Genomic DNA, 26,798 nt, shown 5'->3' with positions numbered 1-26,798 from the left:
CCTGGACCCAGACAACTGTTTACATCAGAAGCTATTCAGCTTCCCTAGGACCTGGGACCTTGAATTTAGTTTCTGAAAACAAAACAGTAGTACTTAGGATAAGTTTCTTTTGCTTGTTTCCAACATTATCCTAAGTTTGAATGGTTGCCTAAAGATTGGTCAAAAGATGACCTACTGAAAAGAAGGTTGAGATGCTTGAGATCCCTCGGTTTAATGTTGATGAAAGGATTTTAAGGCTGAGAGAAATTGCAATGCTAGAGTGTATGTGCTGTGTAAAACCTAATCCTCCATAATGGGAAGACCCAGAAGACTAATCCTATAAGATAAAATGGTGAGAGGGGCATCAGTACATATGAAGAGCTTTGTTGGTGCCTTTTTTTTTCTTGTGCCAGACCTTAGAGCTGGAGACTCTGCTGCTCAATTAGATGAATTAAATGCAATGAATTTAAATGACCCTCCATGGTAACGGGGGCCATGTGGCAGCCCTGAATTTTCAAAGGCAAGGTAATCCTAGTTATCATAGTGGGCAACATAGGCAACACAATGTGAAGCTATTTGTGTCCCATGTTACAGGACCATCAAAGGGTGACCTAAGCAAAGGAGGAGTTCAATAATGAAATGAATAGGATGTCCCCTTCTGTTGACATTAATTAAAAGAATATCAGTGGTTATCATATTTAAATTTAAGATATTAAAAGAATGTCCCTCAAGTGACATTGTCATCTATTCTAAAATTTATATTGTTGGCAGTTGTACAAGGGATAGTTACATCATGTTAGGTGTAATTATGACCTGGTTGAATGTAAAATGGATTTGCAGTTGTACATGGGATATATCATGTTAGGTGTAATTATGACCTGGTTGCTGTTTTCATTAGGACATAAAGCATGTCAAAAGGAGATAGGATTGTATGTCTAATTGACAAGGGGAGGATTTTGATGGCTATTCTTGGTTGTCATTTGACTACATCTGCAATTAATTAAAACGGAAGTGTTTGGGTCCTCCTGTGATGAACTTTTTTTTTAAATGAGGTTTTTTTTTCATGTACATGAGTACACTGTAACTGTCTTAAGACACACTAGAAGAGGGAATTGGATCCCATTACAGATGGTTGTGAGCCACCATGTGGTTGATGGGAATTGAACTCAGGACCTCTGGAAGAACAGTTGGTGCTCTTAACCGCTGAGCCATCTCTCCAGCCCTGGAGTTATTTTTCTTAATTAAATCATTTGAAGTGTGAAGACCCACTTCTAATCCGTATCTTTGAAGTGGGAAGGTACAGCTTTAATCCAGATCTTTTGAGGTGAGAAGATTCAGCTTTAATCCAGGAACACCTTCTTCCATGTTCTATACGCAGGACATGGAAGAGGGAAGCTTGCTCTATTTGATTATTTTTCTTCTAAGGCCACACTAAGATCTTTCAGCCATCTATTATAATATGATCACTGAGTCATTTCCTTTCTGTAAGAGCTAGCATTTTAAATACAATTTAAATATCTTCCTAATTTATTTTTTTCTGTGCTCACTGTTTAGTTGGATCAAACAGTATTTACACTAAATGAGAATGTCTAGGCTCCATCTCACCAGACTTCAAAATGGTATACCTGAATATGCAGGTATGTCTCTGTTCATGGCTTTCATGAACAGAGCAGTTCCCAACTCCCTTTCCAAGATGGATTTTCCTACAGTTACTCGGTACTTCTATTAATTTAGTTGCTTAAACTGAAAACCCTGATTTATCCCTTATTCTTGTTGGAAACACCTCATTAAGAACTCCTTTTGGCTTTAAGAAACTAGCCAGAATCCTTCCAATTTTCATTATTCTGGCATAAAATCCCATCTTGTTACATTCCATTTGCTCATAGCTCCAAACAGTTTATTTTCTACCAGTAAATAGTTTTTGAAAATATGATAAAGCCAGTCCTCAGCCAAAAACCTCTCTAGTGGCTTTCCCACTTTAATAGGAAAGAACATCACAATCCTCAGTCCACTAAAGAACCTGATGGACCAGCTGGCGAGATGGCTCGGAGGGTAAGAGCACTGACTGCTCTTCCAAAGGTCCTGAGTTCAAATCCCAGCAACCACATGGTGGCTCACAACTACCCATAATGAGATCTGACGCCCTCTTCTGACGCATCTGAAGACAGCGACAGTGTACTTATGTATAATAATAAATCTTTGGGCTGGAGTGAGCAGGGACTGAACGGGCAGGGTTGACCAGAGTGAGTGAGTCTAACAAGCGCCAGCAGACGTCCTAAAATTAAATTCCCAGCAACCACATGAAGGCTCACAACTATCTGTACAGCTACAGTGTACTCACATATGTAAAATAAAACAAAAACATAAATATTAAAATAAATAAATAAATCTAAAAAAAAACCTGATGGACTTCTCTCTCACCCCCTTCCTATTTTTAGATTACATCATGTGTGCTTGTGAATACACATAGGATGGTTCACATGCGGAGGTCAGAGGACAACTTTATGGAGTCAGTTCTCCCCCTCTCCCTTTACACGGGATATGGGGATTGAACTCAGGATGTCAGGCTTGCTTGAGAAGTGCCTTTGCCTGCTTACCCCCAATTAAAAAAAAATTGGGGCTGGTTCGATGGCTCGGTGGGTAAGAGCACTGACTGCTCTTCCATAAAGGTCCTGAGTTCAAATCCCAGCAACCACATGGTGGCTCGCAACCACCCGTAATAAGATCTGATGCCCTCTTCTGACGCATCTGAAGACAGCTACAGTGTACTTATGTATAATAATAAATAAATCTTAAAAAAAATCTCATGCCACTTCATCTATTTCTCAATACCATTGACCTTGCTTCTGCCCCTCCAATATTTCAAGAATTCTCCCAATCCAGAGACTTTACACTTTTCCTCTGCCTGGACTACGTTTCCCTAATGACATAGCTCATTAATTTTATTCACCTCTTTGTTCGAATCTCATTCCATCATGGGGGCTATCTCTGCTTTCTGTGACAAAATAAGTCCCTGATATTAGTTTCTGTCAACTTGAACCATATGTTGTACAAAGATATCATGTCCATGACCCTGTTTTTTTACCATTAAAATAACATTTAAATTGGTAGACTGAGCAAAGCAAATTGGCTTTCTACTGTGGGTTAACCTCATCCAATGAAGATGAGAAATAAAAATATAAATTGATCCTTCTGGTAGCAACAGACCAGTCTGATTGTCATAAGTAGGGATAGTCATTTTTTCTTCCTATTTTAACTAACACTAGCTTTCTTGGAATAGCATCTGGACTGGAATTCATACCATTAGTTCTGTTGTTTCTCTAGATTCTGGATTAGACACCTGGTTAGACATTAGAGGCTTGGAGTACATTTAGGTTGGACCCCTTCTTCATAGTCAACTGCTTGGAAAAATCCAGAACAATTGAATTTTAATAGCTGTTAGAAATATTGAACCTGAGTCATATCTCGGGCACTGGGAGGAAACATAACATCCTTAACTGCATGAAAGGTTAAATAGGTAACTATACCTGGTGCCAGGACCTCTAAACCTTATGAGATTACTGATAAAGGATGTATCATTTCTTCTCTTGTAAGACAACCTGTGGTGGTTCGGATGAGGATGGCCCTTAAAGGCTCATATGTTTGAATAGTTGGTCTCCAGTATGTGGAACTGTTTGGGAAATAATAGAAGCTACTCTATTCAAATAGAGGCTTCAAATGACCCTGCCCATCCACCCTCTGTTTCCTGGGATCTGACAGACAAGTGAGCTCTCGGGTGCTACTATAGCCAGAATGTCTGCTGCTTGCCTGCCCATGCTACACACTGCCTACTATGATAGACTTAACCTTCTGAACCCAAAAATGCCTATCAGTCGCCTGCACAGGACAAAGTCCTGCAGGAATTGCTGCTTATCTAGAGATCTCTTAGAAATAATATTCAGCCTGCCTAAAGTGCATATCAAGGCCTTGGTCTCTTTGGCTATTGTTTGTTCTCATCCCATAATTGTACACTCTAAACCAACTGTGTCTATCTCTGACACTATATTCTGTATGTCACATCAGAAGACTTTTAATGGAGATTACAAGGGTCAGAAGACAAAGAGAGTCCAGACCAAGGTCCTGGTGACATGTGACCTCAGACTGAGACATGACTGGCTGTTCTATGTCCCCTGTTAGCCAATTATAGAGCCCTAGAATGTCTCAGATCTCCATATAGTTATGGAGTTATAAACCAACCCCTTATTTTTACACAGACAGACAGACAGACAGACAGGCAGACACACACACACACACACACACACACACACACACACACACACACACACGCGCCCTACCTCTTTTTCTCTTGATAACCCCAAATATATTTTCACTTGTTGCTTTAACAGATTATCAGGAATTTGGTGGCTTGAAATAATAGAAAAATAATTTATTATATTCTATTAAAATATTTTATTATAGTTCTGGAGGCCAGAAGAATGATGTGTTTCATAGGCCTAAACTCCAGGTGTTAATAGGGGTATTTCCTTCTTAAGCCAGCCGGGGAGAATCGTCATTTCCTAAATGGCTCCATACATTTCTTGGCTTGTGGTTACCCACTTCCATTTTTAAACCCCACAACAGTGATTTCAGTCTTCTCAGTGACTCTTCATACTGATTGTCCCGCCTTCCTTCATAGAAATTTAAAAGGCCCTTGTATGTTGTGCTAAATGAATGACCTAAGAAAATCTTATTTAAGAACAGCTGGTCAGTAGCTTTAATTATATATGTACCTTTAACTTCTCCTTGCTATGTAACATATTGACAAATTCAAGGGATTAGGAGGGAGTAATTATTCTGCCTACCTCAATGCCTTCCTCCAATATAGTTTTAATTTTCTTCATAGTAGTTCTGCCTCCCAATATAGCATACTTAATTGGTAATTGCCCATCTCCCTTATTAAAATGTGAGACCATAAGTTCTCTGGGTTTGCCTCGGGCTCTGAGGGTACTTTTTGAACCATAATATACTGTGGACAAAATATCTTCTGACTACAGTTATAAGGCGTGTGATTTTGTAGTGAGGAATTGGTGTTTCTGCTTTAAAGAGAAGCACCAAGTTTAAGTAGGAAATCACAAGCGGTGTTTTGTAAAGGATTGTTTTTGGAAACCTAAAATGGATACACATTTTGCTTCTCCTCTTTTAAAGGGCTCCAGGGAAGTGGACACTATAATCCTTCACAGTTACAGTTAAGGAAAACTTTACAGATTGCAAAATTGCTTAAGAGTGACCTAAACCCTTTTCAGTGCTAGAGTTTTTCATTTTGGTTTCCTGTTGAGTGTTTTGCATCTTCTTTCTTCTTCTTCTTCTTCTTCTTCTTCTTCTTCTTCTTCTTCTTCTTCTTCTTCTTCTTCTTCTTCTTATTTATTTATTTTATTTATATATGGGTACACTGTAACTATCTTTTTTTTCATTTTTTTTCATTTTTTCCCATTTTTTATTAGGTATTTAGCTCATTTACATTTCCAATGCTATACCAAAAGTCCCCCATACCCACCCCACCCCCACTCCCCTACCCAGCCACTCCCCCTTTTTGGCTCTGGCGTTCCCCTGTACTGGGGCATATAAAGTTTGCAAGTCCAATGGGCCTCTCTTTGCAGTGATGGCCGACTAGCCCATCTTTTGATACATATGCAGCTAGAGACAAGAGCTCCGGGGTACTTCTTAGTTCATATTGTTGTTCCACCTATAGGGTTGCAGTTCCCTTTAGTTCCTTGGGTGCTTTCTCTAGTTCCTCCATTGGGGGCCCTGTGGTCCATTCAATAGCTGACTGTGAGCATTCACTTCTGTGTTTGCTAGGCCCTGGCATAGTCTCACAAGAGACAGCTATCTGGGTCCTTTCAGCAAAATCTTGCTAGTGTACGCAATGGTGTCAGCGAGACACGCCAGAAGAGGGCATCAGATCCCATTACAGATGGTTGTGAGCCACCATGTGGTTGCTAGGAATTGATGCTCTTAACCTCTGAGCCATCTCTCTAGCCCATTTTGCATCTTCTACTGTGGGAGTTTTTTTGGTTTTGATTTTGTTTTTTTAATAAAAATGTATTTTTATTTGAGTGCTCTATCTGCATGTACACCTGCATGCCAGGAGAGGGCGCCAGATCTCACTATAGATGGTTCTGAGCCACCATGTAGTTGCTAAGGAATTGAAATCAGGACCTCTGTAAGAGCAGCCAGTGCTCTTAACAGCTGAACCATCTCTTCACCCCTTGTGAGTTTCTTAATCCATTCAGCAAAGCTCCAAGGAAAATGGAGTGAGAAAGATTTGTGTCTGCTTTACTATTTCTATAGAACAGGTAGGCCGATAGACAAATCGCGCGCGCACGCACACACATACACACACACACACACACACACACACACACACACACCATACTTTTCATCATTAAGGATGAATGAAGTTCAGGAAGGCCATATAACTTTGGGTATGTGAATGAGTTGTGGATTAGATTACTGGAGTCTTACCCGTAGCTTCTCCAATAGTATATAACTGTGCTTAAGTTATCTTAAACAGTTTTCTAACTTGCAAAATGGAACAGTCATAAGAGTACTTATCTCATATAGTACCCATGAAGATCAAAATGAGATAATCTTTATAACACACACCTTCATACTTAGGTAGTCACTGTTTTCCTTTGGCAACCTGGCTAATCCTTCACACTTTATAGAGTCAGTAAAGTGATAGAAAGTGAAAAAGAAGAGGCCAGGCTCAGTAAGAATCAGTACCCACGGTCTCCTTACACTAATGACTACTTTCATTTGTAATATAGTACCTAGAAAATAGAAGCTTCCAAGTTATTGGTTTTTTTAATCTAAAACAGTTCTGTTTGATCTCAAATTTGATGATCATTTTGAGAACCAGTGATGTGAATTTTTCTCTTAGTATAGTATCTGGTGACCATGTTTGGTCATAACTGCTCCCACACCTAATTTCTTCTTTTCTCTGAAGCAATGGTTTCCAAAATGTAGTCCCTGGATAAGTAGGTTCGGCTTCAACATCACTTGCAAACCTGTTAGAAATACAGATTCATGAGGCCTACTCAAGACCTATTGAATGGATCTTTCAAGGTGGGTCTTGGACAGCCATCTATGTTTTGAAATATATATATATATATATATATATATATATATATATATATATATATATATATGTATATATATATATATATATCACATGTGGCTGGTGTCTGCAGAGGTCAAGACAGGGGTGCTGGATCCCCCGGCACTCAATTTACAGGTGGTCGCAAACCACCACATGGGTACATGTGGTCCTGGATCCAAACCTGGGTCCTGTACAATAGCAATGGGTACTCCTACCTGTTAAACCATTTTAGGCCCAAAGAATGCTCTTTAATGAGCTATCTCCAAGTGATTGTGGTATATATTGACATTGGAGAACCACTGTCCCATTTGCTCACATATTAGTATAGAAAGCATCACTTCATTGGGTCATTTTCACATTTCTCCTTTTTATTTCTACCCACATTGCCATATGCATGCTTTCATTATCTTATCTATGTATTTAAAGAAGGCTTTCCAAATCCCACTGTAAACATTAAAGATGAGAACAGGCTAAAGCAGACCTCTCTATTCTATTGGTCTTTTTATTTAGAGTCTAGAATATCTACCTAGAAGATTTCTTCTTTGCATGAATACAGCTTCTAAAACTACTCCCATGATGTTCTTTTCAGTTCATATGAACATAGGCTACTTAAAAACATGGTATTTTCAACTTAATGAAAAGTACTTATTTCTCAATTGGGAATAATAAACCAAGACAGTGTGAGACTGATCCTGGAAGATATTTCTTTATCTTTAGTTGTTGTTTCCTTTTATCTATCTATTTATTTAGATTATTTATTTTATTTATTTTATCTATCTATCTATCTATTTATTATTTTTGAGTCAATAGCTCTCTACGTAATCTAAAGGGATATATCCTAACACCTGACACTGGAAGACATTTTAAGATTTATTCATTTATTATATGTAAGTATATTGTAGCTGTCAGACATTCCAGAAGAGGGCATCAGATTTTGTTACAGATGATTGTGAGCCACCAAGTGGTTGCTGGGATTTGAACTCAGAGCCTTCGGAAGAGCAGTCGGTGCTCTTAACCACTGAGCCATCTCGCTAGCCCTGGAAGACAGACCATGAAGTATAGGAGCAATGAGATGAGTCTATAGTGTTGTGTATCTCTAAACACATGTTTGTGTCCTGTTTTGTGCTAATGGGAACTGAAAAGGTTTGAAGCTATGGCAATTCTAGTTAATGTTTTAAGGTCCATTCCTATTTGGAATATGTAAATAAAATAGTAACCACTGTTGGACGTCAAAATTTTTCATCTCGTAAATCTTACTTTCTATCCAGGTTTTATTCATTCATTCTCTAGTTGCTTCCTAGAACTACTTTTAATCTTTCAACATTTTATTTATTCAGTCTCTGTGTATATGTTTATACATGTGGGCACATACGGACAACCTCCAAGAAACAGTCTTGACCTTCCACTCTATAGTTTGTGGAAATCAAACTCAGCTCACCTGGCCTGGCTGTGAGGGCTTTGACCCACTGAGCTTGCCCTGGAGACTTTCAATCTAGATCAGGCCTGGATTACTAATATAGCATCTCCAACGGCTGTCAGTTTATACAGTATAGATAAATTACTTTTTAAACATTGAAGTCACATACCCATCCTGCTCAGTAGCTTCTTGTGTTTTCCTTGTTACTGTAAAATTCAGATATCACAGATATCAGACACTTAAACTCTTCCCTGGAACTTGAGGCTAAAATCTGTCTCCATTTTTTTTCTTTTTCCTTTTAAAGATTTATTTATTTAATTGATAATGAGTACACTGTAGCTGTCTTTAGACTCACCAGAAAAGGGCATCAGATCCCATTACAGATGGTTGTGAGCCACCATGTGGTTGCTGGGAATTGAACTCAGGACCTCTAGAAGAACAGTAGGTGCTTAACCACTGAGCCATCTCTCCAGCCCTGTTCATTCTTTAGTGAACTTTATTTTATACTTTTTCCTAGGAAGCAAGTTCCATTTTTTTTTAGTATAAATGTAATTTTTTGCCCTTAGTGAAAAGCTCAGGATACAAGAAAAAGAAACACAGACACTGGAATCCCTAACAGCAGAAGTTTATTTACATTGAAGTGAAGTTAAGGTATATATATATATATATATATATATATATATATATATATATATATAATTTTTTGAAACAAGATCTTGATATACATCCCTGGCCTGGACCTCCCTATGTAGACAGGCTGGCCTTAAACTTGCAGCAATCCTCTTGCCTCTGTTTCCCAAATGCTGGGATCACAGGCATGAGCTACCTTGCCTGGCTGAGTTACAGAATATTTTTAATTCATGCTGAGAAAACAGTAATACTTCAAACTTACATGTATATATTTGATAATGAATACAAGAGGTGCTGGGAAAGACTTTGGCATACACAACTATTAAAAGCAGGTTATCAGAACACTTAAACACCATTAGAGTCATGTTATCAGAACACTTACATATATCGCCTACGTATACATTACATCAACATCATAGACACCTCATCTTCTAACTCCTCACGCTATTTGAATAAATAGCATTCAAAGATAAACGTTAAGACTGGGGAGTAGAGAAGAAATACAGACGTGGTGGGCATCACAATATTTCAAATCCTACATATATGAATACAACAATAAAATTAAGAAACAGTGTTTCAATTTTTGTGTGAAACAATATTCAGCAATGTTTAGCGCATGAGAAGACACTGTTTTGGTCCATCCACTCTCTCCAGCTTTTCAAAGTGTTTTCTGGCATTGCGGATGTTGATCAGAGTAGCTGCAGAAGCTGAGGGTAGGGTGGGGAGACACCCAACAGAGTAAGAAAGGCAGTCAAAGGTATGTCTGTCTAGTAAAAGCAAATCAATTAAAAGATCCAAATCCTTCAGTGTGTGTCAGAGCATAGGAGCAGAAAGCCTCAAGCTATCAAGGATTTATATTTGTAAAGCAGATTTGTACATATCCTAAACATAAAACTTCACAATCTTTTGGTTTGAGACTAATAGAATAAACCTCAATAATTTATGTTACCTTTAAATATTAACCTAATATAAAACCAGGAGAAGAGAAATAATTTAAATACATGGGGGATATTTTGCAGACACGGTAAGAACCTTTAGTCTAATGGCTGTAGCAGATATGGCTTCCAAGATATGGAAATAACAAATACTGCCCCTTAATACACATAACAGAAATATGCGGCTGTAGAATAAGTGGTGATCCACAAAATGATTCAGTTTTTAATAACTTAGAGGTCTTTTAAAAGTTCACGGATCTGGGTTCCCATTTCTTTAAAATTCCTCAATTTAGTGATCTGCTTTCTTAAATTCTCATGAAGAAAAAACACAATACCCAAGAAAAATTATTTTTAAGCTCCAAAATATCCACCTATTAAAATTATTCAACATTCCTCCTCCTCCTCCTCCTATTACTAATTTCTTTAACTATAGCCATATATGTATATATTATACATTATTCGTATATACTATGTATATTATGCATTATTTATGTATAGTGTATATGATGCTTACCATGCTTGTCATGTTTAAGTGTACAATTCAGTGAGATTAAGTATCTTCGTGTTATTGTGCAACTACCTCCACTATAAAATAACTTAAAAATATCTAGTAAAGTTCTAGCTCTACGGCATTTGCTTAAAAACTCTATAACTTTGAAACTGTGTCAGCCAAGTTTGAACTTACGAATGGATGGATCAGACATCACGACCATGACGTAAGTGTTGGATGTGAATATGTCAATGAAAGCAGCAAAGTTAGAGTTCCTCACTTCCATACTCTGGAAAGAGGCAGCCAGCTTGCTATGGGAGAAAGAAAAATGGTGGTTAAAGAAAAAAAGACTAAAAGAAGTTGCTTATATTAAACATTTTTATAGCACTGTATCTTAATTCACCACGTTTTAAATTTCTATGGAAACTGTACTGATAAACTTAACATGTTTAGATAGTCACTAATATAGGCGCACAAGTGAAAAGGGGCCTAAATCTAGACACATATTAAAAAGTGCTACCAAAGATTTTCTAATAGTTCTTATAATTAGCATATAAGGTAGTGGGTTTTCATTATGGCATTTCTCATCACACAATCACAAACACACTTTGTTCTTACTTTCCCTCATTCTCTCAGAACCCTCACTGCTGTGAGTTCCTTTATCCCCAAAATAGTGCATCATATTCACCTTTCTTCCCCCTAATCAAACTTAAAGATATCTTCCTACTCTCTAATGGTCCCATTTGTTATATTTATGACCTGCACAGAAAGACCCAAATTTACATGAAGATTTCTCATATAAAAGAAAACATGTTGTTTTAAGACTTATTTTATTTATGAGTACACTGTAGCTGTCTTCAGACACACCAGAAGAGGGCATCAGATGGTTGTGAACCACCATGTGGTTGCTGGGAATTGAACTCAGGACATTTGGAAGAACAATCAGTGCTCTTAACCACTGAACCATCACTCCAGCCTGAAAACATGTTATTTGTTTGAGTAGCTTATTTCACTTAACATAGAATTTCCACTTCCATTTATTTTCCTTTTCCTTTTTCTTTTCTTTTCTTTTTTTTTTTTTGGTCGAAACAGGGTTTCTCTGTATAGCCCTGGCTGTAGACCAGGCTGGCCTCGAACTCAGAAATCCGCCTGCCTCTGCCTCCTGAGTGCTGGGATTAAAGGCGTGCGCCACCACCGCCCGGGAATTTTTCCTTTTCCTTATGATGAATAATAATCCGTACTGTATATGCACAGTTTTCTTTAGCTTTAAATCTCTTGATAAGCACGAAGGCTGGATATATTATGAAAATCCTGATAATAGATCAGCAATATCATGGATATGCAAGTATCTCTGTAGATCAGTGGATACAGTTTCTCACATATGGGGACCCCCATATTACCTTTGATGCTACCGTGTACCTGTATATTTTTTACTGTTATGACTTGTAATATAAATATCTGATATGCAGGATATATGACATATCTGACCCACCCAGGCAGAGAAATGTTGCTATCAATCAACTTATCTGCTTTAGTTTGTATCAGAATTTTGTCTTATGGATGTGCCGTACAACTTGAGGTCAGGTACTGTGATAGCTCGAGTGCTCATCAGTCTGCTTTGAGACTGCTTTGACTACTCAGTATTGTGTGATTCCATATGAATTCTAGGCTTGGCTTTTATAGTTCTGTGAAAACTGTAGTTAGAATTCTGCTGTGTACGGCAATGAATCTTTGTATTGCTTTCAGTGGTATATTATTATGTTACATTATGGTATATTACTACGTTACAATATTAATATGGCAAATCTATGAGCATGAAAGGTCTTTCCATCTACTAGTGTCTTCTTCAGTCTTCCTTCTGTGCTTTTAAAGTTTTCATTTTAGAGGTCTTTCACTTTCTTTGTCCAGTTTAATTTAGATTACTTTATTTTTTCATTAATTAATTAATTAATTTGTTGGTTACTTTGTTTTGAAGCAACTGTGAATGTGACTTCTTTCCTGATTTCTTTCTCAGTAAGTTTATTATTGATGTATGGAAGAACTACTTTTTTTTTTTGGTTTTTCGAGACAGGGTTTCTCTGTACTGTATAGCCCTAGCTGTTCTGGAACTCACTTTGTAGACCAGGCTGGCCTCTAACTCAGAAATCCACCTGCCTCTGCCTCCCCAGTGCTGGGATTAAAGGCGTGTGCCTGGCTAGGACTACTTTTTTTTTTAATTTTTTGAGATTATAATTACACCATTTCCCTCTTCCCTTTCCTTCCTCCAAACTCTCCCATGTATTCCCTGCTACTTATGTGTGTGTGTTTCTAAATATAAAAATACAACCTACTTAGTTTATATAATGACTACTGATTTTTGGATGTGGATTTAGGATCCTGTTACTTTGTTGAAAGTGTTAATTAAACAATTATTCAGTTGAATAGTTGTTTGCAAATAGAGATAACTCTTCTTTCCTATAGCCCTTTTCTTTCTTTCCTTTCTCTCTCTCTCTCTCTCTCTCTCTCTCTCTCTCTCTCTGTGTGTGTGTGTGTGTGAGTGTCTCTCAGTGTTGTGTCTCTGGCTTTGATCATTATACTGAATAAAATGGAAGGAGTGGTACGGTACCCCTTTATAATTCCTGACTTTAAAGGGAATGCTTTCCATTTTTCCCCATTTGGTAGAACGATGGTTATAGGTTTGACATACATAGCCTTTATGATGTTGAGATACATTATTTTTATTCTGAATTTTTTGAGGCTTTTATCATGAGAGGTTGCTAAACTTTATCAAAGGCCTTTCCTGCACTTGATATATAATTGTGTGAGTTCTATCCCTGTGTTCATTTATGTACTATGTTATACTTATTAGCCTATGCTGAACCAACCTTGGATGAATGAGATGGAAGCAACTTGGTCATGGCATATAATAGTAGTGTTCTACAATTTAGTTTTCACATATTTTGTTGACAATTTTTGCATCCATGTTCATCAGGAAAACTGGTCTAGGGTAATTTTTAGTGCATCCTCATCTGGTTTCATAGAATTAATCTTTCCCTTTATATCTCATGGGACAGGTTAGGTAGGTTATAAATGCTTAGGAAAATACCCATGTCTTCCAGATTTTCAAGGGTTTTATTTTTTAATAGAATTATTCAATGTGTTCCCTAAGAATACCCTGGATTTTATTAGATTCTGCTGGAGCATCCCCATTTATATTTCTGATTCTATTGATTTAATGTTTTCTTTTTCTTCTCTTTAGTTTAGCTATTGGTTTATCAATCATGTTTAGCCTTTAGGGGAACATATTTTGCCCTTAGTCTTTGCGTTTTATTAACTTCTGCCCTGATTCTTATTATTTCTTGCCCTCTACTGCTTTTAGGTTTGACTAGTTCTTGTTATTCTGTTTTTTTTTCTTTTTCTTTTTCCTTTTTTCCAAGTCAATGGAAGAGGATTTTATTTGGTCCTGGGCCAGGTACAGCCCCAGCTTTATTTGACCTTCTTCTTGGGTCAGAAGTTGGTATGGCCACACTTCTTGCAACAGTTGACTGCACAAAGGTGCAGATGTGATTAGCACTTGCAGCAGATCATCTTGTCACGATTTTACTTCCAAGCAAGCTGCTAAAGGGATGGCTCGATGATGCCACCACGTAGGCACAGTACCAGGTGCAAGGTAGACTCTGGATGTTGTAGTTGGATAGGGTGCGACCATCCTCCAGTTTCTAGCTAGCAAATTATCAGCCTCTGCTAGTCATGTGAGATGCCTTCCTAGTCTTGGATCTTGGCCTTGACATTCTCGATGGTGTCACTGTGCTCAACCTCAAGACTAATGGTCTTGCCTGTCAGGCTCTTCATGAAGATCTGCATGTTAGTGTCTGCCACTGGACTGCCTCCTTGAAGAGAAAGAGGATGGCTGACTGGAAACCTTCCAGTTCTTGTTTTTCTGAGACCCCAAGGTACATAACTGCTATTTGAGATGTGTTTAACTGCTAATGTAAACACTCATAGTTTATACAGTTTTCTCTTAGAACTGCTTCAGCTATACACAGAGATTATGGTAAGTTGCACAAGCATTCTCATTTGACTTGAGGGACTTTTAAACTTCCTCTTCGGTTTAGTCTATTACTCAGTGTTTTAGTCTATTTTAGTTTAGTTTATTATCCAGAAAACATACATTATCTACAATTTCTTTGTGTTTTTGTTGTTTGTCCTTTTAGTTTTGGTCCCACTATTATCTGACAAAATACAAAGAATTATTTTATTTCATTTGTCAAGGCTTATTTGGTAGCCCATATTATGAACCGATTCAAAGATTCATGGACTGCTAAAAATAATGTGTATTCCATGGATGACAGATGGAATATGCTGCAGCTATCTGAAAAAATTATTCAATTGGTGATATGGTATAGGTCTGACATTTATTTGGTAATTTTCACTTTGGATGACCTACCTAAAGATGAATATTAATAGCATCAGTATTAGGATCTAACTGAATTTTCATACCCCTGTATATTTGTTTTATGAAATTAGGCATAGTAACACTTTGTACATATACATTTACAATTGTTATAAATGCCTGATACGTTTTTTATATAGTGTTCTAATTTATCTCCTCTGACTAATTTCCATTTGAAGCATACTCCATCAAGAATCAGAATGGCTGCGCCTGCTTGTTTTCTCCTTACATTTGCTTGAGTATTCTTCTACTCTTTGGCTATATGTTTATAGATTTGTTTGCCAGTAGGGTGAGTTTATTGTATGTAGCAGTTAAGTGAGGAAGTGAGGGCATTACCTTTAACGTTTATTATTTCCTACTGGGACTATTTTATTGTTTAGATGTGATGGGCTCCTTCTCAGCTCTCCTATCTGCATCTTTTCCTCATGGAATTTAGTCTTCCTGTGACCTTATGATTGAAACTATCTTTTTACTGTGTATGGTATTCTCATTTCTCTCTCTCTCTCTCTCTCTCTCTCTCTCTCTCTCTCTCTCTCTCTCTCTCTCTCTCTCTCTCTGTGTGTGTGTGTGTGTGTGTGTGTGTTATTTCTCCAGTAACTTTAAAAGATAGCTTTCCTGGATATAGCCACTTTTGGTTGTCAGTTGTTTGGTTTCAGAGCCTGAAATCTATCATGCCATGTTTTTCCAGCTTTTAAGATAAGAGATTTTATGTGAGGCCTGGAGAGATGGCTCAGTGGTTAATACTGGCTGCTTTTCTAAAGGTCCTGAGTTCAATTTCCAGCAACCACCTGGTGGCTTACAACCATCTATAATGTGATCTGATGCTGTTTTCTGGCATGCAGTGTACATGTAGATAGATCACTCATATACATAAAATAAATAAATAAATTTTAATTTAAAAAGGGCATTTTTATCCTATCCTGATTTCTCCTCACGGCTTTTAATTATGTTCCTTCGCTTAATATTTTTGGCTGATCTGTCATGGAAAAGGTCTTCTTTGGTCATGGCTACTTGCAGTTGCAAGTGTCTCTTGAGTTTGGCTATCCATTTCTTTCCCTAGATTTCAGACTTTTTCTGTTATAATTTCACTGAACATTCAGCTAATGCCTTTACAATTTTAAAACTTAAGATTTATTTTATATGTATGTAGGTTTTGCTTGGATGTATGTCTGTGCACAGTGTAAGCACATGTTCAGAAGAGGGAATCATATCTTCTGGAACTGAAGTTACAGAAGGTTGTGAACCACCATGTGGGTACGAGTAACCAACTCAGGTCTTCTACAAGAACAATAGGTACCTTAACCACTAAGACATCTCTCCAATCTGATCTTGTAATGTTTATATTTGCTCTTTTCTTATTCTTAGGTCTGGGCTCTTGAACATATCCATGTTTTGGTTATGCTAATTTTTACATTTACCTGAATGCATTTTGTTCTCTATTTTATTTTATTTTGGTTTTTTGAGACAGGGTTTCTCTGTATAGTCCTGGCTGTTCTGGAACTTACTCTGTAGAGCAGGCTGGCCTTGAACTCAGAAATCTGCCTGCCTCTGCCTCCCGAGTGCTGGGATTATAGGTGTGCGACACCACGCCCGGCTCTTGTTCTCTATTTTTAATATTCTTGTTTCTGCGCTATTTTGTGTGCTGATTCTTCCCATTGTACTGATAGATTGTTTTGTTTGATTTCCTTACTTCTCTTGTCTGATTGATTATTTGAGTCCTCTGCTTGAATATTGGGATTTCTTAAATGTAGGATTTGGAAGGCTTTTTGTGGCATTTCAGGTATCTTACCATCTTTGGTTTCCAGTATGGAGGGATTGTGAGCAGATATACACAGTGGCTCATTTTCTCTTTTGTGATGCTTTCTTGTGTTTTCTGCCCCTGTTGGGATGTGGCTTCTATGACCTATACACCTTGCCCCCAAATACTTCTGTCCATCCACAACAGCATGCCAGGTTCAGCAATTCTTTTGTGTTGCCGCAGTGTTGCTTATGCAAGCAGTGCTGGGTGGGGGGGGGGGGGGAGCAGTGCTTTCCATTCATTCTTCAGGTTAGTCACTCTGGGGTTCTGGATTCCTACTCCCTTGTTGGATTTCTATCCTGGTATCCCCAAGAGTCTCAATACTCATGGTGTACCAAGTTCCTGGTTGTGTCTCCAAAGCCTGTCTCCAGATCACTCTTCCTATGGCATGCATGCTCAGGTGGGGACAGCTTCTTCCTGTTGTTATTAGTGCCCTTGATCCCAGTGGAAGCAATGTGTATATTCCCATCTAATTGCTCACTGTTTCTACTAAAGGTAGCTTTTCCTATCTCAACTCAGCTTATTTGCTTTTTATGTCTGCCACCCCGCCCAGCCTCAGCCAACAATTCGAGCAGTTCTACTTGGATGTTGGTGTTAGCAACAGTGTTTCCCTTTTTTAAAAAATCCAGGCTTTTCTTCACCAGGTCATAAGTTCCCCCTTCCTTTTCAAAGCCTTCTTCAATATTCTATTTTTATTTCCCAAATGGTATCAAACATCTCTAAGGGATACTCGACTTGCATATTTTTTTATATGCTTCTGTATCAGCTTGGTTCACATAATCCATGGATTTGGATTCTTTTTTTTTTTTTTAAATTCCTGAATTTAGTAACTTACTCTCTGAAGTTCCCATGACATTCTTGCTCAATTATTTTTCATATTCAAAATATACACCTGTCATGCTTCTATTAAAAGGACAATGGAGGACATTTCACACACTTGTAGGCTCCCTTAGACCTCAACTTTTCATTTGATTAAACAAACTATTGTAAACATAAACGTGCAGTTTCCTTAAACCTCAAAAATGATAACTACTATCCAGAAACTAACAGTTCGCATGTATAGTCTCTTACCTACAGTTCGCATGTATAGTCTCTTACCTACAGCTCAGCTTGAATTGCTTAATAATGTTGCTGATTTTCTCAAATCGGTGGGCATCTCGCTGTTCTTTACACTGATAATGAGAAATCACCTGTGAAAAGGGATAATGTAATGTGAATTTATGAAAATACTCATATCACTGTTACTAATTAAAACAGACATCTGGATCCGGGCAGTGGTGGTGCACACCTGTAATCCCAGCATGTGGGAGGCAAAAGCAGGAGGATCTTTGAGTTAGAGGCCAACTTGGTCTTACAGAGTGAGTTCCAAGATAACCAGGGCTACACACATGTCTCAAAATAAATAAATAATAAGCAAACAAACAAACAAATAAATAAATAAAAATAAAGCTGACACGTGTGAAGCCTTTGGTCATGCTAGTAAGCAATGTACATTCAGTATAAACCATATTTTGAATTTTCCCAAGTTTGGAATATACTGTACAATACTTTCTTGTGTAGCTGAACAGCAATAGTGGACCCTGAGTTCCATTTTACAAAGGTAAATTCCTGGATTACAAAAATAAAGAGCGGGTCATTTTCAGAGAATTAGCATTGCTACCCTATTGTGCTTAGTAGGTTAGACACATTTAAATGCATTTTCAGGTTAAGACTTCACTAGCACATAACCTTATCCTAAATCATTTGCTGTTTTTCTTAATTACCTTAATCGTTAATTTTTTTACCTTATCAGACTCTCTCATACGACAGTCTGATAAGACAGTCTTTAACTTAAAATAGTATAAATAAAATGGAACGAAATAAAAATATCGAACTGCTCTTGAGCAGTACCAAACATTTTAAAGAAGATTAACAAACTAGCTGTTGAAATCATATTTAAAACCTTTTACTAGATGATCCCAATTTTAATAAAAAACCACAAGTACTCTAAAGGCTGAATATAAGTTGTTCATTTCTAGCAGAAGAAAATCCATATTACTTGCTAGAAGAAAATTCACAAAGAAATCCTGATATGATGTTAAGTATTTGAAATACAACTCTTATACCAATGAGTGAGCAGATCTACCTTGCCTTAGTTTATCTCCCTTAGTACAAACCATCAATAACACATAAACTTTTTTTTTTGAAAAGAGAAACAAAAGCTTTCTGTTAGGAGTAGAGTCTGCATTGGGCTGTCACTGTAGGACCATGTGTGGTAGGTATGGCAAGGGAATAGTTCTGAAACAGGGTTCTGTTGTGATATATATATATATAAACAAACATAGCAGTTTACTTCCTTATTGGTATGAACATTAGCCAGAAAAAAGTAGGTTGAGTAGTAATTCCAAGGAAGTAGGTTGTACCAGTGGGCTGACAGAAAGAAGTCCTCCAGTTAGGACTCAGCCTGAGCTCCACCATCTACCAGGAAGAGTGTGTTTTCACAAAGGAAGAAACTACACGCATATTCTCTATCCTCCATTGTTAATTACGTGTCAAGGTTTGTGCTGGATGCTTACCATTACCCTGTTCCACTGTAAAGATTTGTTTGTTTGTTTGTTTGTTTGTTTGTTTATATGAGTAGCTGTCTTCAGACATGTTAGAAGAGGGCATCAGATCCCATTACAGGTGGTTGAGAGAGCAATCTGCTCTTAACCACTGAGCACTCCATCTCCAATTCCATCAATAAACCAATGATATAAGCATTATTACTTTTGTTTTGGAGAAGAGGAAACAAGCCCAGATGGAGTAAGACATTTGCTTGAACTAAGCTAAGCACTGGTAAAGTTCAGAAAATTAATTCTTTACTGGAAGCTGCTTTGAGCATTACATTAAATGAGCCTGTTATTTATGTAATGTGTTCTTACAAATTAGCTTGTATTGCTGTTTTGGTGGTGGTGGTGGTGGTGGTGGTGGGTTTTCAAGACAGTGTTTCTCTGTGTAGCTGTCCTGGAATGCACTCTATAGAACAGGCTGGCCTGAAACTCAGAAATCCGCTGCCTCTGTCTGACAAGGGTGTGTGCCACTACTGCCCAGACACTATTAATATTATTTTTAAATTTATACATTGGGCAGGAGTGATGGCTCAGTGATCACAAGTGATTCCTGGTGTTCCAGAGGACACAAGTTTGATTACCAGTACCCATGCCAGGCAGCTAATAACTGACTGTAATTCCAGCTCCAAGAAATTGGAACACTTTCTTCTGGTCTCCATGAGCACCCAACACACAAGTGGCAACTCCCTCACAGGCAAACAGACAGAAACATAGACACATACATATAAAATTAATTCTTTAAAATACATGTACGTATTATACATTACATCACTCACAGCTGTACAGCAAACTCTGTTAACATTGCTAAATTCAATTTATTAGAAAATTAAAACTACTAGTGTTTTTTGTCTTAAAAGAAAAATGCCATGCATTTCTTAATATAGTTTGGTGGGTAATAAGGGCCATTTATTATAATAGTTATTACTAGAACTAATCTGAACTTTCTAACAAGGCATACCTGAAAAATCTAAATTTTACTAATTACTGAAACGTTATTTACCAAAGGAATTTTTCCACACCACTGTGGCTTTATAAATAGGAATATACATGCTGATGTAAAAGGGGGTTAGTTCTTCCTAAAAGTAATAACATGGTGTTCTTTGACTTCAAGAAGGCAGACTGAGATATAGCTGTAGAGCAGAAAGTCCTTACCAGAAAGGTAGCTCTTTCAAACAGAAGAACTTCATCAGCCTCAATAATTTCAGCAAAATTCCGCAGGTTCATTTCCAGTTGCTGAACATTGGGAATCAGCTGATAAACAATGCTGGACCATGCCTAAGAGGACGGAAGCACAACTGACTGTTACTTACAGGTAGCCAGTTCCAGGCCTTGGAAATGAGTAAGTACCCTACAAGACACTGACAGGAAAAACCATTGATAACTGAGTTAAAAAAAAATACAGACGTTAAATCTAACAAAGATGAAAGAAGAAAAGTAGCCTAATACTTGATCTGCATCCTTGAGTTGAATTTCTAGAGTTCAAACACTTAAAAAATGCTGGAGAAACTTCTTTCCATGAGTAAACAGTAATTTAATGACATCCTGTAGCTTTAGGGAAAAAGTTGCAAAGTATGATCTATTATGATAAAACTCTTCTAATCCAGACATCCAACAAATATTGAAGTCCAACATTGTGAACAGCTTTAAAAAGATGAAATAATGCTATATTTAACTTACATCCAAGAGTCCATTTTCTGAAAATATCAGAGCCATAATGACAAGTGTAGCTCCTCCCTTCAAAGATATAGTATGTCATTATAAAAGAAACAACTGGGATTGTAATTTTCAAACGTTTGGTGACCTGTGAAAAATTTCCTGGTACTGAATTTTAAAAGGCTTATCATGTGACTGCCTGAAGTTGACTTCATCCAGGAGGATGACTAATACATGCAGATGAAATTAGTTTCACTCTCCTAGTATTCTCTTAAGGTGCTTGTATTCCTCTGTCCTTTATTCTCACTCCCAATTTCTCTTGTTAGGTGTACTTTGTTCTTATGTCTCCTATAAGACATCAGGAACCTTACTGGAGCCATTTGTGTATGTGACAACATCCAATAGAGAGACAACGAATGCTTGTTGAATAAAACATAATACACAACTTTAAGTCAGGTCTATGCAGCAATGATGTCAGAGATAGTAGTAGTAGTGCCATGTCTCTGTTCCAAGTTCCCAGGTTGGTGTTAATGTCACTGCTGAATTTACCTTGGAGAAGGCACCAAAGCTAACCACAGCAGAGACACTGTCACTCACAGCAGTGTTGTGATTAGCCAATTGTCTTTGGTCGTGTTATGTATTGCCATCCTTCACACCGCAGCTGGTTCTTATCAGTGTGTCATGTCCATCCTTATTCCCGGTTACCTGTTCTATGGGAATAAGGCTTTGAGAGAAATTCCGCCCACAGTTACCTAGAACAGTACTTCCTACATAGCTATCTCAAATTGTTGTTATTAGAGTGAGCCTGGGTCAACATAATATTGAGGGAGGAAGTAAATTAGATTAAAAAAATCAACTGCTATTTTTAAAAGTCCAGTGGTTTTCCTCCTTGCAAGTGAGGGTTCTGTGTTTCTGGTTGTTGATACTTGTCAGATGAATTGATACTGAAGCTCTACCTACCAGTGACAGAGAAGCAGCCTTTGCCACCTAGAGTCACACTTGTCAATGAATACCAGAAGCAGACTGAAGGAAATGTCTGACCACATGAAGAGACAAAAGGAGTCAAACTTTAAGCCACTGGTAAGCATGAGAAATGGAAGAAGCGGGAGCCTTTGTACCACTAAGGTAACTTCATCCTCAGAACTACTGAAAGAACAACCCCTAGGCTGCAAATAGTGTGGTGATCATTCCAGCAATGCTAACAATGAGGGTTGGATGCTAACCATATCATCTCCAATGACAGGAAAGCTGAACTTACAACATACAATATCCATATCACATCTCATTAAGATTCACTTCTCCCATTTCTCAACTAAACATTTTTCTTCTCTGACTGTCTGAATTTAGGCAGATTAGTTTATCCCATTAGCATGTAGAAGGACCTGAACATTAGATGTAACTACAATAATCACTGAGACCACCATGGGTCAAAATGGATGGTGGATGTTAAATAACAGTTTTTGCTATGACAACAAAGTGTAGCAGAAGATTAATCATATCCCCAAGGCAAATCCAGTGTGACATGGTGACAATGTCGACTCAATCTAAGATTCAAACCAAAATCTTTTGCTGTTAAGTTTGATGTTCTTCGAACAAAGTGTTACAGGTTATTATTTTCTTTTTAGTGCAACAAATCTAGATGGCTAGGAAGTAGTTTAAAATATTTTAGTTTTGTTAATATCTTTCTAACTTTTACTCGTGCTCTTAGAGTAGAGACTTAGGGACATACACACCTTATACAGAGTTTCATCCCAGATAGATGTTCGGAAACAAGAACATTCTAGCGGACGCGATAAACGCCTTAAGTCCTCTTCTCGTTCTTTAAATATCTGAATTAAAAAATCCAACAACCTCATGAGCATACAACAGCTCCACTCTCTCACTGAAATTTCTGAGATTTAAGTATCTTATCATATTTTGACAAGAACCTCTTACTTTGTCTTCATAGCAACCTTTGAGTATTATTATTTCTCAAACAAGGCTATAAATGTATTAATGACTATTAGATTTCTTCAGACTTATCCAACTTTTACTAAATATTCATAGAGAGCACTATGTTAGAAAATAAAATGTATCATACAGATCTTAAAATATATAATCCAATCACCAAATCTAGGTAATTTTAATATGACAATACCTATATTAAAATTGTACAACTCAAAATACATTTAGTTCTCCAGTATTATAGACGTAGGTTTTAATAACATATATTACTCATATATACGTGGACATATATATGATTAGTGTATTTAATTTACAACACATTTATAATCCACATGATCAACTAAGCTCTAGCCAGCTAGGATTTGTTTCTATGTATCCATCCCCACATATACAGAGAAAATATCTATATAAAATATGGATACTCAGATATGTTTCCCTGGGTAGGGAGATTGCTAGTATGTATGTACACACAATGAGGGCTAATTATTTTTTAATTTTTAAATTACATCTTAAATTAAAATATAATCACGTTACTTTCCTCACACCCGCCCCTCCCAAGTCCCCTCCTTCCAACTCCTTCCTTGTCCCCCTTCCTTTTTAAATTGATAGTATTTTCCTTTAGTTATTATTGTTATATGCATACATATACACACGCACAAATATATAAATGCAACCTGCTATGTTCATTTTTGCTGTTTGTATATATTTGGCTTAATTGCTGACCACTTTGCACTAGGAAGCCAATTACTGTCTAATTGGACTTTTAAGGGCCCAACAAGAGGGAAATCATGCCTAGTATTAAAAACCTAGTCAACTTCCAGGGACTAGTAGTGACGTCATGGATCTTAAAAGAGAATCTACTATTGCTGCTCTGCTAGCCCAGCATAGTTTCGTGCTATATTCTGAAGCTTATCCTTACATCTACAGATAAGTCTAACTAGTACCCCTCATCAAAGAAGCTGCTCTTTACAGCAAATGGAGACTATCACAGGAAACCCCAACTGGATGCAACATATCTTGGGGAGCCCAGTCCCAATGGACTCCTGTCATAGCTCCTGCATCTATGGCTCAGGAAACACTGCAGAAGAGGGGGCAGAAAGATTGTGAGAGCCATAAAACTGGAAAATCTGCTGTGAAACACTCTCTAGACATGTCTAGATTGTCTTTTTATTTCTTGTACAAAATTGAAGTTTTATAGTTCTGTAGTATGTTGGCTTCCCATCCAATTTTCATACTTGCCAGCCTCCATCTGTCTCCATGTGTTCATTCTCTGTCTCTCTTTAAAAAAAAAAAAAAACAAAACAAACCAAACAAACAAAAAAAAAAACCCAAAACCTGGAAGTTAAAACATTGCTATACCTATAAATGAGAGAAGCTTCTTGCAGTATATGGTAACTCGCACAATGACCCACAACTGCTGGACATGGTACCCAGAATGAGAAACTTTGCCACACTCAGCCCCCAATGAGATGTCTTTAACCTAAACTCCTATACCAAAGGCTTGGGCAATGTACTCAGAAGAGGAAAAAGAAAGATTCTTAAGAGTTAGAGTAGAATCTTGTGATGAGTTTTCTGAAGTGATTTTGATTCTGATTAGAGTTAAAGATGCAATTTCAAGAAGTAATGAGAACACTCAAGAGAGCCTGGGGGTGATGTGGAATTCAGATCCTGAATCATACAATGTTCTGGCAAGCATCTATGTGGCTATTTTTGTCAAAATGTGTAGAATGGATTTGGTAGCTGATCCTAATTTTGCTGTATAAAATGGACAATGATAAGGATGAGCTCAGATTTGAGTATCCAGATGAGTGATAATACAGATGACCTGAAGTTCCTATATTTGCCCAGAAAGATACCTTTACTTCCTACAGCCACAGGCTTGATACTGCTGCAAAGTAAACTTGGACTCTCATCTCATGAGCACAAAAATTACAGTGCAAATTGAATGCCCATCTCCATGTGGTACCTGCTTAGAAAGCATGACACTGGCGGGAACATGATTCTGGAGAATGGAACTGGTCTCATCGAGTAAAAGCTTGAGGAAATTGGGAGTGCCTAAATGCTCAATTCTTTGCCCATAGAAGCAGCCACTACATTTTTATCTAAGAATAATACAGCTTTTCCTTAAAAAAAAGAAACTAAAGTGGCCTCCATGGAGGTAGCTTGAAGAGACTTGATTCATTTCTACCACAGCCCTTTGCTCCTAGCACTATACAGATTCAAGAATCAGAAGACTTCTAAAGGTGAAATATACAGCCTCTAAAAGAACTATATGATTTTTCTAATGTAGACCAAAATACAGGGATAACTATGAGAATAGATATTAATGGCTCAGGACAATTTTATTGATGTGGATGCAATAAGCAGAGGATTTGTAGGTGAAGGGTTAAGAAGGCACTCTGTTTGTTTAGTTCCTAGCTGAGACATGAATGAAAACATAACCTGTACTAACTGAGGTTAAAATGCCATAGCTGTGAAGCTGGAGAGATGACTCAGCAGTTAAGTGCACTGCTCTTCCAGAGTCCTTGAGTTCAATCCCAGCAACTGCATGGTGGCTCACAACCATCTGTAACGGGATCTGCTGCCCTCTTCTGGCAAGCAGGTGTACAAGCAGATAGAGCACTCATACATAAAAGTCCTTTTAAAAAAATGTCAGAGCTGCATCGATCTACTACTACATAGGAAGGAATCTAAACGCTTAGGGAGATGACAATGCTCAAGGTTTTTAGTCTACAATCTATTCATTCATCAATACTGGGAACACAAAGCCAATGAGAAACAGATGTGTAAGAGGACCCCTAACCTCCTCCAGCTCTCTGATCACTTTCTTCTATAAGCCAAAACTTACAGTGGTAATTGCTACCACTTAATTGGGAAGCCTAATAAAGGGGAAGTGGGTGCTAGAATAATGGGCAATGTGAAGACATTTTACCATCAAAGACAAGAAGGGTAAACTTAAGTACCAACTCACAGAAACCTATAGTTTTGGCTAGTTGATCATAGTGCCCCTATAAATGAACTAGATGGGATATCTACTACATTCTTATTTCATCTACATAAATGAAGTAATTTAGGTCAAATGATCAAAAGCCTAGCATGAATCATAAAATATCATGGCTGTTCAACTGGTATCCATCCAGATTTGTACCATTTCGTAAATCCAGAGAACCTCTTGAATGAAAGAGAAGGTTGGTTCAAGTATAGGAAGGACGCCGACACAATTCCATTCAGGTTACCTATTCAGTTTCTATAGAAGACATGGCTATTAGAAAGTGGGGTACCACATACTTAAGAAGTTTCTGACTGCAATTACAACTACAAGACCAAATGTACTTACATACCAACTCATCTATTGATATAGGAATCCGCGTTTCCTGTTGTGTATAAGAAGGCTACTGATTTATTTCTGTTAACTTTGTATCCCACTACTTTGCTGAATGAATTTATAGCTTTAGTTTTCTGGTGGAGTTTTTAGGGTCTTTATGTAAAGAAACACATCATCTGAAAATAAGGATACTTTATTTTTTTCCTCTCCTTTATGTATATACTTCTTTTCAGGTCTCTAGCCCATCTTCCCAGCTCTCTAAATTTCAAACTACTTCTAGATGTGGCTTCCAGAATCAAGTGAGCTAATTCCTTAAATGAAATGTGTCTTTGTCTTTCTATACACAAACACATCTGACTGGGTCTGTTTCTCTGGAAAACTCAAACATACATATTAATGTATAATCGAGGATATGTATATGAACATTTAAAAAACAGTAAAGGAAATTGAAAGTGATTAAAACATT

The 26,798-nt window shown here is 37.5% G+C and overlaps 1 protein-coding gene across 8 annotated transcripts in view; it reads right to left on the bottom strand.

Annotated features, from left to right (window-relative positions):
• Nucleotides 1-26,798, bottom strand: part of Rragb (Ras-related GTP binding B) — a 52,549-nt gene that overhangs the window by 9,106 nt on the left and 16,645 nt on the right. For 2 of the 8 annotated variants that reach the window (XM_006528851.4, XM_030251348.1), the window contains 4 exons: nucleotides 20,563-20,685; nucleotides 17,918-18,009; nucleotides 10,785-10,900; nucleotides 9,144-9,871 (listed from right to left, as the gene is read on the bottom strand). In XM_006528851.4, the coding sequence (XP_006528914.1) occupies nucleotides 9,774-9,871; nucleotides 10,785-10,900; nucleotides 17,918-18,009; nucleotides 20,563-20,685 (429 nt within the window). In that variant the 3' untranslated portion in view covers nucleotides 9,144-9,773. Of the gene's footprint in view, nucleotides 1-9,143; nucleotides 9,872-10,784; nucleotides 10,901-17,917; nucleotides 18,010-20,562; nucleotides 20,686-21,612; nucleotides 21,774-22,796; nucleotides 22,893-26,798 lie in introns of those variants that run through there. The other 6 variants (NM_001004154.2, XM_006528849.4, XM_006528850.4 and 3 more) reach the window with 6 other exon arrangements.

Source organism: Mus musculus, chromosome X, assembly GCF_000001635.26.
Source record: "Mus musculus strain C57BL/6J chromosome X, GRCm38.p6 C57BL/6J".
Classification (NCBI taxonomy): domain Eukaryota; kingdom Metazoa; phylum Chordata; class Mammalia; order Rodentia; family Muridae; genus Mus; species Mus musculus.
Note: the sequence above shows the minus strand (reverse complement) of the source record. Positions and strands in the feature narration are given on the sequence as shown.